General features: G+C 43.1%; 1 protein-coding gene across 1 annotated transcript; it reads left to right on the top strand.

Annotated features, from left to right (window-relative positions):
- The first annotated feature begins 11,654 nt into the window (after positions 1-11,654).
- Positions 11,655-12,398, top strand: LOC142456325 (protein SET-like). Its single transcript, XM_075557480.1, has one exon. It carries the CDS (start codon positions 11,655-11,657, stop codon positions 12,396-12,398), a length of 744 nt encoding a protein of 247 aa, XP_075413595.1.
- Positions 12,399-12,991: the final 593 nt, after the last annotated feature.

A 12,991-nucleotide genomic window follows, 5' to 3' on the forward strand; every position in this document is an offset into this window, starting at 1 on the left:
CCCTCATTACTAGTACACCTCCCCCACCATCTTTCACCAGGACTAGTAAAGCTATTGACTTCCTCTTCATTTCATTAAATTCATTCTGTATCCCCCCCCAAGAAAAGAGACTAGAGGAGCCCCAAAGACCATTGCCCTGGGTCAATGCCTAACTTGAGACTACAGACCCTTCTTGATGTCAGCATAGCACCATAAAGCAAACACTAACGCCCATGAAGAACATGCTTCCTAGAATAACCGACCACATGCGACTCACAGGACAGCATGTGCCCAAAGCCCAAGATGAGAGGGCAAGGAGGGACAGGAACAAGAAATGAGGAAACCCAGGGACGAAAGAGGGAGAGTGCTGACACATTGTGGGGGTTGCAACCAATGTTAGGGAACTCTTCCTCTGTGGATTATTGATTGGAAAACTAATTGGCTATGGAAACTTCTACTAAAGTTAAGTGTTAGAAAAAAAACCCAACAAATCAGATTGTAACCATGGTGCTACTCTGTCTCCCTTGCTAGTTTGTGTTGGCTTCCGCTGTCTGCATCATCTAGGTTTAACCCTTGGGCTCTTGGAGCAGTTTCATCCTGCACCATGCTGCTAAGGTGCGACACTAGCCGGAGGCTGCAAAGTAATGACCATGCATTGTTCCTGTCAGTCACCTCACAACCTTGCCAGCGCACATTGCCAATGGTCAGTCATGTCACAACCTCGTGAGCATGCATTGTCTTTTGTTTTCTGGTCAGGAGGCCTAACAAGATCTGAACTCACAGATCAGGCCTTGGCTGTCGCAGCCTCATTCAGGACTGTGGAGTAGAAGCTGGATCGAACCAGACATAGAGTATGAGCTGAGGCTGGTCATCTGGAGACATGGAGTAGATAAGCAATCCCTGTGTAAGGTCAGAAGGTGAGGTATGGCCAGTCCCACCCCAACTTAGCCTGTGAGCTTCGGAGAACTACAGGACAGTGGATGGAGGCAGCCCACAGGAAGATCCCGCATGGGCATGTCCTCTTAACACATTGACCCTACACCCTTCTAAGCAGGGTCCATTTCAAGCTTATCACCTCCTCCCAGGTCGGGCTTGGGAGGGGCTGAGAGGCCTAAGAGAAGCAGAAGTACACACAGAACTAGTGTATTATTTTTACCCACTGCATGACACTCAATCACAAGGCTTTATCTAGTCACGAACATTTAGATTGTCTCTCTTTGTTCTATTAAAAGCAAAGCTGCGGTGAATAAATTCTACTAGCCTCCACTGAGCACTTCATTTTCCCCAGGTCTGCTTTTACATACTCCGGTACGTTGTATAGGTTTTATTACTAGGCAGTGCACGTTTCATGTGCATTGCCCCGCCCCCTGCCCCCTAGGCAGGTTATAGTTGTTATTGGTGGGGACTTGGGATGGCCTTTTAAATGCATACATTGTATTTTGATATTTCCAACTCGGCCACTTTCTCCTCTTGTGCCCAGCTTGGCAACAGTAGGGGTCCTTGTGGGTTAGAAAGACCTGTCCTTTAAGAGTATGGAAGTACTTGCGTACATTTTCTTTTAAAATGTACCTGTTTTTACCCACTCAATGTGATTAAACATTCTGTGTTTGTTTGTTTGTTTGTTTACTGTGAGAGTTCCTTTAGCACACTGTATGTGAAAACTGGACACTGACCACGGAGCACAGAGAAGAATGGATGCATCCGAATGACAGTGTTTATTGAAGAATATGAACATTTCCATGGATGGTCAGAAGAACAGGTACATCTGCTTTAAAGAAATGCAGCCAGAATTCCCCTTAGAAATGAGGATGGAGAGGTGCTTACTGCGAACACGTCATCAGGAAGGGACCAGACGTTGCAGAGGGTAAAATAGAGGGTCAGCGAACAAGTGGAAAACCGTCAACCAGAGGGACTGACACAGTGGCTGAAACAATGGACTCAAACGTAATGCCAATTGTGAGCAAGGCACAGGACTGGGCAGTGTACATAGAGTTACCACAAGTCAGAACTAACTCAGTGGCATCTACCAGCCACAACAGAAAGCTCAGCTTGATCACCCAAATTGTTAGCCACTGGAACCGATGAAATGTATTGAGCTGTCTGTCTCCCCTACCATGATGTGAAATCTACCTTGATAATACAACAGATTCTTCTATTTATTGAATCTCTTTTCCAATTTTCTCTCCTGATTCATTGATCTGTTGGTTTATTCCTGGATCAGTACTAGGACTTTATTTCTTATTAGAAAAGCTATAAAGGCTTATTACAGAAAGATCAGCAAACACACAGATGCAAATACATACACACATAATAAGCAAAACTCACTTATGATACCATCTACAGATAAGTATCGATTTTGCCTTGGTGTCTATTGCTGCAAGTGACTTAATTTATGTGAGTGTGTATAAATATATATTCATAAAGTAAGTGCCATACAAACAGTTATGTAAACATTTCATTTTCATGATGTATCAGGAGTGTTATCAGTAAAAAAATAATGCTTCTTTAAAAACTTATTGTGGAATCCCCCAATACAATAGCACCTCGCCCTGCTAAGCAGCCATTGCAAGATACCCATCTTCCCGACATGATCACTGAAGACAGCCGTGTGTGTAAGCAAATGTGGTGAAGAAAGCTGATGATGCCCGGCTATCAAAAAAAGATATAGCGTCTGGGGTCTTAAAGGCTTGAAGGCAAATAAGCGGCCATCTAGCTCAGAAGCAACAAAGCCCACAGAGAAGAAGCACACGGTCTAAGCGAATACAAGGTGTTGAATGGACCATGTAGCAGATACAAAGGAACAAAAACAATCATTGTGTGATCACCTTCCTCACATAATGGCTGAAGACGAAAGTGTGCATAAGCAAGAGTGGTGAAGAAGGCGGATGGTGCCCGGCTACTGAGAGATATAGCGTCTGGGGACTTAAAGGCTTGAAAGCAAACAAGCGGCCATCTAGCCCAGAAGCAACCGAGCCCACACGGAAGCAGCACACCAACATAGGTGACCATGAAGGACAGAGGAGACCAGGTCTCCAACATCAAAGGTGGGGTGGTGGTGAGAATCACATCACCGTGAAAGAGGGGGAGTGCATGATGGGGACCCAATGCCCACCTGTAGAGAGCTGAACACCCCTTCCAGAGGGGTAGTGAGGAGGAGATGGGCCACACAGGGTTCAGTGTAACAACAATGAAACTCAAAACCTTCCTCTAGTTCCTGAACGCTTCCTCCCCTCCCAATCATCATGACCCCAATCCTACCTTGCCTTGCGGAGCTGGTTGTACCAGAGGATGTACAGCGGTGCAGTGGGGATCTGGAGGCACAGGGAATCTAGGACAGACGAACCCTTCAACACCAGCGGTGGGAGTGGCGACACCAGGAGGGAAGGGCATGTAGAAAGGGAGAACCGATCTCGGAGATCTATGTGTAACCTCCTCTCTGGGAGATTGGCAAGGGGGAGGCGGGTGAGGGGAGACGCCGGGGAGTGTAAGATAAGATATAATAATTATTTATAAACTATCAAGGGACCAGGGGTGGGATCGGGGAGGGAGGGGGATGGGGGATGGGGGGAAAAAAAGGGAAACCGAGCTGATTCCAGGAACCCAAGTGGAAGGTGAATTATGAGAGTGATGAGTGCAACGAATGTATAAGGGTGCTTTGCTCATTTGATGTATGTACAGACTGTGATAAGAGCCTTATGAGCCCCAATAAAAAGATTTAAAAAAAAAGAAAATGATTAGGGCAAAGAATGTACGGATGTGTTTTATACAATTGATGTATGTATATGTATATGTATGGATTGTGATAAGAGTTGTATGAGCCCCTAATAAAATGTAAAAAAATAAATAAAATAAAAAAATTTAAAAAAAGATAAAAAAAACTTATTGTGGAAAAATGTATATGCACTTATATATAACATATGCCCTATATACACACAATATATATATATAATGATCATATATATAGGTCATTTCAACTATATATGTGTATTGATGTATATATATTAATGCTACCAGATTATAAATAAATCATATAAAACTTAGTTTGACTTGGTGCATATAATTATATATAATCTGGTAGAATTAATTACATTCACCATGTTGTGCAACTCTCACCACTCTCTATTTCCAAAAGCATCTCCTCACACCAGACACAGCCTCAGTACTCCTTCAGCCATGACTCCCCAGCTCCCTCTCTGTAGCCTCCCCATTCCAGTCTCTGGGAACCACCAATGAGCTATTGCCTCTATGCCTTTGCCTAATCTAGATATTCATATAAGGAGCCCTGGTGGGTTATGCACTGGCTGCTGCCTGCAAGATCAGCAGTTCAAAACCACCAGCCACTCCTCGTGAGAAAGATGAGGCTTTCTACTCCCCTAGAAAGTTATAATCACAGAAAGCCAGAGCGGCAGTTCTACTCTGTCCTGTAGGCAGGCTCGCTATGAACCAGAATCAACTCAAGGGCAGCGTGTTATGAGAGTAAGAGATGCTCCATATAAGCTGGGTCATACCTTATTTGTCCTTTTGAGTCTGCCTTATTTCACTTAACATGAGGTCTTCAAGGATCTTTCACGTGGGAACATATTCAGGACTCCCTTCCTCTTTAGGACTGTGTAGCATTCAACTGCAGGGTTTGACCACATCTTGTTTTCCCACTTGTCTGTTGATGACCTGTCTGCCCATCTCTGTGTAGTGTTAGTTTTACTTGGTGCACTTAATGGATTTGAATTAACTCAAGTACTCGAGATCTCCGATGCTGACAAAAGTGTTTCTGAGTTGATCAAACATTAGAAGCCATCTTCTCCTGAATGGAGAAGCATCATTCAGAGAAAAAATTGCTCCCTGAACCTCTATCTTCTTCAGATCCTGGTTCAAAAAGTCTTCACGTTCTAGTTTGCATCTGCTGCCGTTATGGATTGAAGTGTATGTCAGCTTGGCTGGGCCAGGATTCTCAGTGGTGTGACAGTTAGGAAATGTTGAGACCATTCTCCCTGAAGCGATCTAATGTGACAGCCCATTTGTTTTACAGGAGTGTGTGTGTGTGTGTGTGTGTGTGTGTGTGTGAGATGCAATGCGCTGACTCATGTCTCAGCTTTAATCTCATGGCTGGGAGTTTCCTGGAGGTGTGGCCTGCATCACTTTTTCCCTTACCAGAGACGAAGGGAGCTCACTGTCACCCAGGAAGAAGAGCTGGGAGCAAGTGTGTCCTCCTTTGGACCCAGGGTCACTGTGCCGAGAACCTGCTAGATTTGGGGAAAGACAAGAGGCTTGCTGGTAGAATGAGGTGCCTCAGGCACTTTCGGCAGAGCTAAATGAGCTTTGTAACTCTCACCTGAGCTGGGCAGGGGCCAGGCAACGAGGACCGTGAGAGGAGGCCTGCATGACGAAGGGAGGTTGGCCTACATGCTTCTTGATCCTCTCCCTAAGTCGTGGCTTACTGGTTTTGCTCCCAAGTTGTAAGCTGGCACTTCACTAATAAACCCCACAGGCATGAGTATTATCATAAATATCATGAATTCTGTGAGACCACTGCACACGATTAGTGCACCCAGTAGAGAAGTAGAGAGGGCTCTGGGAGGGGCGGCCAGGTCAGAATTGGTGAACAGGCTGGAGGGCTCAGGTATGTTTGACCTCCTCCTTCTCCTGGGACTCAGCCTTTTAGAGGTATAGCGCGCACGCACACACACTCACACACACACACACACACACACACACACACACACACCTCCTTTTTACACCAATGTCTGATGCTGTACACCATGTTCTGCACCTTTGTTTTTTCGCTTAACAACATACCTTGGGGATTATTCCACATTTATAGTGACAAATATCCAAAGGTGGTCCCCAAGGAATCATGCCTCCTGTTTCTATTCACCAGTCCTTGAAGGTGGGCTGTCACTATGACTTAGTTGTAAGCTATCAACTGTGATGGGGCCCATGAAACAGCAGGACTTCTGAGCACAGGTCAGAAGAAGCCTTGCTGCTTCTCCTTTGGTCTCTTGAAACCACCCTCCCTCCATCGATGCTGTGCCATCGCCACTCATTGAGACTGTTGCCTTTCCAGCTGTTGCTGTGCTTTAGTTTAGCTGTCGTCAGTTACAGTATAGAAAGATCTTTATAAGGGTGATACACTAGAGGCAAACACTTGGGCTACGCTGTTATTTTGTTTAATGATGGCTTTGTAGGATAATTCCAGTTTAAAGTTTATAGGTGATCGCTGAGGATTTCTCCAGCCTCAATGGATGAAACACTTTCTCAGAGCCTTGAGCTGCCAGGTAAGGAACCTGGCCACCTTGTAGAGATGATCAAGTAGAAGGGTCCTGAGACTTCAGGAGGAGGAATTGCTGGGGGTGAATTTGAGACTAACCTGTTACCCATTCTCAAGGCAATGGCATGAAATGCCACCCAATGACCTTCATGAATGCCATGTGGAAACAGATGCATCAACCTTACTTGAATACGTGGCTCACAAAATCATGAAACATTTAAAAAGTATTTTGGCCTTAAGTGGAGAGCAAATGTTTTGAGAACGATGAGGGCAATGAATGTACAAATGTGCTTTACACAATCGATGTATGTATGGAATGTGATAAGAGTTGTATGAGCCCGTAATACAATGATTTTTTTAAAAAGTGTTTTAAAAAAAAAGAGGTCAGGTGCACCTTAGTCCTCTAAATGCGCATCCTTGTGCATCAAGAATCTAGAGAGGTCTTCTGCAGCAGATCGACTCAGTGCAATAGCTTTTGATCTGACTGTTGTGTCCAGGAGCATTGATTGTGGATACCAGCAAGACAAAATCCTTGACAACTTCAAGCTTTTCTCCATTTATCATGTTACTTATCGGTCCAGTTGTGAGGATTTGGGCCTTCTTTGAGTTGCCATCTACACTGAAGGCTGCAATCCTTGATCTTCATCAGTGCGTCAAGTCCTCCTTACTTTCAGCAAGCAAGGTTGTGTCATCTGCATATTGCAGATTGCTATAAACCTCCCTCCAGTCCTAATATAGCATCCTTCTTCGTATAACCGAGCTTCTCTGGTTATTTGCTCAGCACACCGATTGACCAAATATGGTGAAAGGCTACAATCATGATGCACACCTGTCCTGATTTTAAACCATACATTATGCCCTTGTTCTGGTGACACAACTACCTCTTGATCCACGTACAAGTTCTGCAGGAGCATGATGAAATGTGGAATTCCCATTCTTCTCAAGGTTATGCACAGTTTCTTATGGCCTACACTGTCGAATGCCTTTGCACAGCCGATGAAACACAAATACACACCTTTCTGGTACTCTCTGCTTTGAGCCAAGATCCAGCAGACATCTAACTTGTTCCAAGTCCTCTTCTGAATCCAGCCTGAACTTCTGGCAGCTCCCTGTCAATGTACTAGTGCGACTGTTGTTGGATGATCTTCAGCAAAGTTTTACTTGTAAGCGTTATCAATGATATTGTTCTATAGTTTGAGCATTCTGTTGGGTCATCTTTCTTTGGAATGGGCACACATATGGATCTCTTCCAGTTAGTTGACCAAGTAAATGTCTTCCAAATTTCCTGGCATAGACCAATGAGTTCTTCCAGTGCTTCTACAGCTTGCTGAAACATTTCTATTGGAATTCCATTGATTCCTGAAGCCTTGTTTGTGGCTACCTCCTGAAATGGGAGATTGACTATTTCTTTTTGGTACACTGACTGTATTCTTTCCATCTTCTTTGATGCTTCCTGCGTCATTCAATATTTTGTCCATAAAATCTTTCAGCATCGAAACTTGAAGCTTGAATTTTTTCTTGAGTTCTTTCAGTTTAAGATATGCTGAGCATGTTCTCTGAAAGGTTTCAAGGTCTTTGAACATTTGTTTCTTTTTTCTTAAAATCATTTTATTGAGGGCTCGTACAATTCTTATCACAATCCATACATCAGTTGAATCAGGCATATTTGTACATATGTTGCCTTCATTCTTTTCTAGACATTTACTTTCTATTGAGTCCTTGATATTAGCTCTTTTGTTTCCCCCTTCCTCTCCCTCATAACCCCCTGATAGATTGTGCATTGTTATTAGTTTCATCTCTCACATTGACTGCTGTCTCCCTTCCCCCATGTTTTCTGTTGTTCCTCTCCCTGGAGAGGGGTGTATAGTGATGTGTCGATCATTGTGATCGGTTCCCCCTTTCTCCCTTCCTCTCCCCCTCTTTCCCCTACCCTTCTGCTATAACTATTCCCACTCCTGTTCCTGGATTCTGTGTGTCGTGAGTTCCTATCCCTTTCTTTCTTAAAAAAATTCTTTAAATTGTTTTGTTAGGGACTTATACAACTCTTATCACAATCCACACATACATCAATTGTGTAAAGCATATTTGTACATTCATTGCCTCATCATTCTCAAAACATTTGCTCTCCACCTAAGCCCCTGGCATCAACTCCTCATTTTTCCCCTCCCTCCCTGCTCCCACCTCCCTCATGAACCCTTGATAATTCATAAATTATTATTTTGTCATATCTTGCTGTGTCTGACGTCTCCCTTCACCTACTTTTCTGTTGTCTGTCCCCCCGGGGAGGAGGTCACATGTAGATTCTTGGTTCCCCCTTTCCAACCTATCCTCCTTCTACCCTCCCAGTGTCGTCACTCACACCACTGGTCCTGAAGGGATCATCCACCCTGGATTCCCTGTGTTTCCAGTTCCTATCTGTACCAGTGTACATCCTCTGGTCTAGCTAGATTTGTAAGGTAGAATTGGGATCATGATAGTGAGGGAGGAAGAAGCATTTAGGAACTAGAGGAAAATTGTATGTTTCATCGTTGCTACATCGCACCCTGACTGTCTCATCTCCCTGAGACACTTCTGTAAGGGGATGTCCAGTGGCCACTTCACACTCCCCACCTCATTCACTATGATAAGATTTTTGTTCTGATGATGCCTGATACCTGATCCCTTCGACACCTCATGATCACACAGGCTGGTGTGCTTCTTCCATGAGGGCTTTGCTGCTTCTGAGCTAGATGGCCACTTGTTTACCTTCAAGCCTTTAAGACACAAGACGCTATATCTTTTGATAGCTGGGCACCATCAGCTTTCTTCGCCACATTTGCTTATGCACCCATTTGTCTTCAGTGATCATATCGTGGAGGTAACCAAACAATGATATGATTTTTTTGTTCTTTGATGCCTGATACCTCATCCCTTCAACACCATGTGATCACACAGGCTGGTGTGCTTCTTCCATGTGGGCTTTGTTGCTTCTGAGCTAGATGGCCACTTGTTTACCTTCAAGCCTTTAAGACCCCAGACGCTATATCTTTTGATAGCTGGGCACCATCAGCTTTCTTCATTTGCTTATTCACCCGCTTTGTCTTCAGTGGTTGTGTCAGGAAGGTGAGCACCATAGAATGCCAATTTAATAGAAGAAAGTATTCTTGCATTGAGGGAGTACTTGAGTGGAGGCCCAATGTCCTTCTGCTACCTTAATACTAAACCTATAAATATAGACTCATAGGTCTATTTCCCCATCCTCATATATAAATATATTTGCATATGTAAATGTCTTTATTTAGACCTCTATATATGCCCTTTGCCTCCTAGCTCTTTCCTCTATTTCCTTTGACTTTCCTCTTGTCCCACTATCATGCTGAGTCTTCATTGAACATTTCATTATAATATTTTTTTTCTCAAGCTGCTCTTTGAAATTTTCTATTCAGCTCTTTGACTTTATCCTTTCTTCTATTTGCTTTAGCTATTCTATGATTAAGAGTATATTTCAGAGTTGCTTTTGATGTCCACTTTGATCTTTCTTTCCTGTCTTTTTAATGATTCACTTTCTTCACGAATGATGGTCTTGATGTCCTCTCACCGTTCATTAGGTCTTCTATTCAATGCATCAGATCTGTTCTTGAGATGGTCTGGAATGTCAGATGAGAGAGGAACTGAGGTCATATTTTGGCTCTCATAGATTTGTTTTAATTTTCTTCAACTTCTACCTGAACTTACATATGAGCAATTTGTGGTCTATTCCACAGTCAGCTCATGACCTGGTTCTAGCTGCTGAATTTTTCTCCATAGTGTCTTCCCACAGATATAGTTATTTTGATTTATGTGTATCTCCTCTGGGGAATTCCATGTTATAGTCAACTTTTGTGTTGTTGAAAAAGGTAGCTATGAACAAGTTGTTGGTTTTGCAAAAGCCTATCATGTGATCTTCAGCTTAATTTCTATTACCAAATCCATATTTTCCAACGACTGTTCTTTCCTCTTTGTATCGAACGTTTACATTCCAACCACCAATGCACCAAGATGCATTCCAATCAGTGCATCTTGATTCCCTGTTTGATCAATTTCAGTCTGAGGAAGTTGGTAGAATTCTTAAGTTTCTTCATCACTAACTTTTGTGGTTGGTGCATAAATCTGATGGTATTGATTGGATTTACCTGGAGACAGATAGAATCCTATCACAGAGAGCATTGTACTTCATGATGGATTTAACAAGATCCTTTCTGACAAAGAATGCCATACCATTCCTCTTGATTGTGTTATTCCTGTCACAGTAGATCACATGATTTTCAAATTCAAAATGGCCAATACCAGTCCATTTCAGCTCATTAATGTCTAGGGTATTGCTCTTTATGAATTTCATTTCATTTTTGATCATTTCCATTTCCCTAAATTCCTACTTCACACATCCCTGATCAGTAGAAGATTTTGGCATCTGTTGCTCCTCACCTTGAGTTGTACCCTATCAGCAAACGAAGATCCCATAGGCTCCACCCCCACAGACTTTACCAGATTCACATCACCATGGTCTACACCCCAAGAAATCAGCTCTTCTTCAATCACATTTTGCTTGTCCTCAAGACCTGAGGGGCCCATAGTCTGGCACTATCTCTGATAGTATGCTGCTTCCTTTGTTCAAGCCAGCAGTTCTTAACCTGTGAGTCACGACCCCTTTGGGGGGGGTCGAACGTCTCTTTCACAGGGATCGCCTGACACCAACAGAAAACACATATTTCTGATGGTCTTAGGAACTGAGACACCGCTCCTCTATCCCTCTCCAGCTGGGTCTGCCCCCATGCAGATCCACCCACATACGAGTACCAGGCATGAAGACTTACCCATGCTACACCGTGCTTCAAGACAAAATTTCATTTATTTGTCATTAGAAATAAATATTTCACAATATATAATAACATATTGTTTTGTGATTAACCACTATTCTTTAATTATGTTCAATTTGTAGCAATGAAAATACATCCTGAATATCAGATATTTACATTATGATTCATAATAGTAGCAAAATGACAGTATGAAGTAGCAACAAAACAATTTTATGGTTGGGGGTCACCACAATATGAGGAACTGTATTAAAGGGTCCTGGCATTGGGAAGTTTGAGAATCACTGGTTTAAGCTTTCAGTATCTGACAATGCTTCAATGTTATGCATAGAATTTCAGCGGCTTCTTCCACCGAAGTGGAGACTTCTTCCTTGTCTGTTCTTAGTCTGGAAAGTTCAGAAACCTGTTCACGTTGGGTGACCCTCCTGGCATTTGAAATACCAATGACGTAGCTTTTAGAATCACAGCAAACATCAACAAACTGACAGACAAGTGTTGGCAATTTTGTGGCAGTTTCCACGGGAGGCCAGCGGCTCTTTGGCACGTTCCTTGGGCTCTGCTGGCAGACAGCAAGCAGCATGGCCCCTAACCGCCAGTCTTCAAGCCTGCCGCAAATGAAGAAGCCTAAGGTGCAGGAGACCCCGGCCCCCCCCAAGGAAGAAAAAGAACAGCTGGAAGCAATTGAACATATTGATGAGGTACAAAATGAAATAGACAGACTTAATGAACAAGCCAGTGAGGAGATTTTGAAAGCAGAACAGAAATATAACAAACTCTGCCAACCATTCTTTCAGAAGAGGTCAGAATTGATCGCCAAAATCCCAAATTTTGGGGTAACAACATTTGTCAACCATGCGCATGTGTCTGCATTGCTTGAGGATGAAGAGGCTCTGCATTATTTGACCAGAGCTGAAGTGACAGAATTTGAAGATATTAAATCAGGTTACAAAATAGATTTTTATTTTGATGAAAATCCTTACTTTGAAAATAAAGTTCTCTCCAAAGAATTTCATCTGAATGATAGTGGTGATCCATCTTCAAAATCAACTGAAATCAAATGGAAATCTGGAAAGGACTTGACGAAACATTCCAGTCAAACACAGAACAAAGCTAGCAGGAAGGGGCAGCATGACGGACCTGAGAGTGTCTTTACCTGGTTTACCGACCAGTCTGATGCCGGCGCCGATGAATTAGGAGAGGTCATCAAAGATGATATCTGGCCAAATCCATTACAGCACTATTTGGTTCCTGATATGGATGATGAGGAAAGTGAAGGTGAAGAAGATGAAGAAGAAGAAGAAGAAGGGTTTAGAAGATATTGATGAAGAAGGGGATGAAGATGAAGGGGAAGAAGATGAAGATGATGACGAGGGAGAGGAAGGAGAGGAGGATGGAGGAGAGGATGACTAACAGAACACTAATGGATTCCAACCTTTTAAATTTTCTTCAATCCCTGGGAGCAAGTTGCAGTCTTTTTTTGTTTTTGTTTTCTTCCTCTTGTGCTCAATCACCCTGTTCTTGAGGTCTCTTTTCTCTACACCATGGTTCTCAACTTATTTGGGGGTGGAGGGAATAATGCCTTGTGCAGAATACAGTGGAAAAGAACCTCTACCCCCTTGTGTTCAAATTAATTTTTGTCCCTTCCTGTCTCAACAAAAACTATGGAATCAACACACCACCGTGCTCTGTGGGAAAACAAAACCCTCTGCTCCCTTTGCCCTGCTGGCAGCTGGAGGGTGCTCGGCCCCTGTAGCTTCTTTCCTCCTTCCTCTGTACATTGGGCTCAGAGATTACACTGTGTCTCTATGTGAATATGGACAGTTAGCATTTACCAACATATATCTGTCTACTTCTCTTGTTTAAAAAAAAAGGAAAAACAACTTTAAAAAAGGGGGTTATAGAAGGTCAGCAAAGG

This window comes from Tenrec ecaudatus, chromosome 9, assembly GCF_050624435.1.
Source record: "Tenrec ecaudatus isolate mTenEca1 chromosome 9, mTenEca1.hap1, whole genome shotgun sequence".
Lineage (NCBI taxonomy): Eukaryota > Metazoa > Chordata > Mammalia > Afrosoricida > Tenrecidae > Tenrec > Tenrec ecaudatus.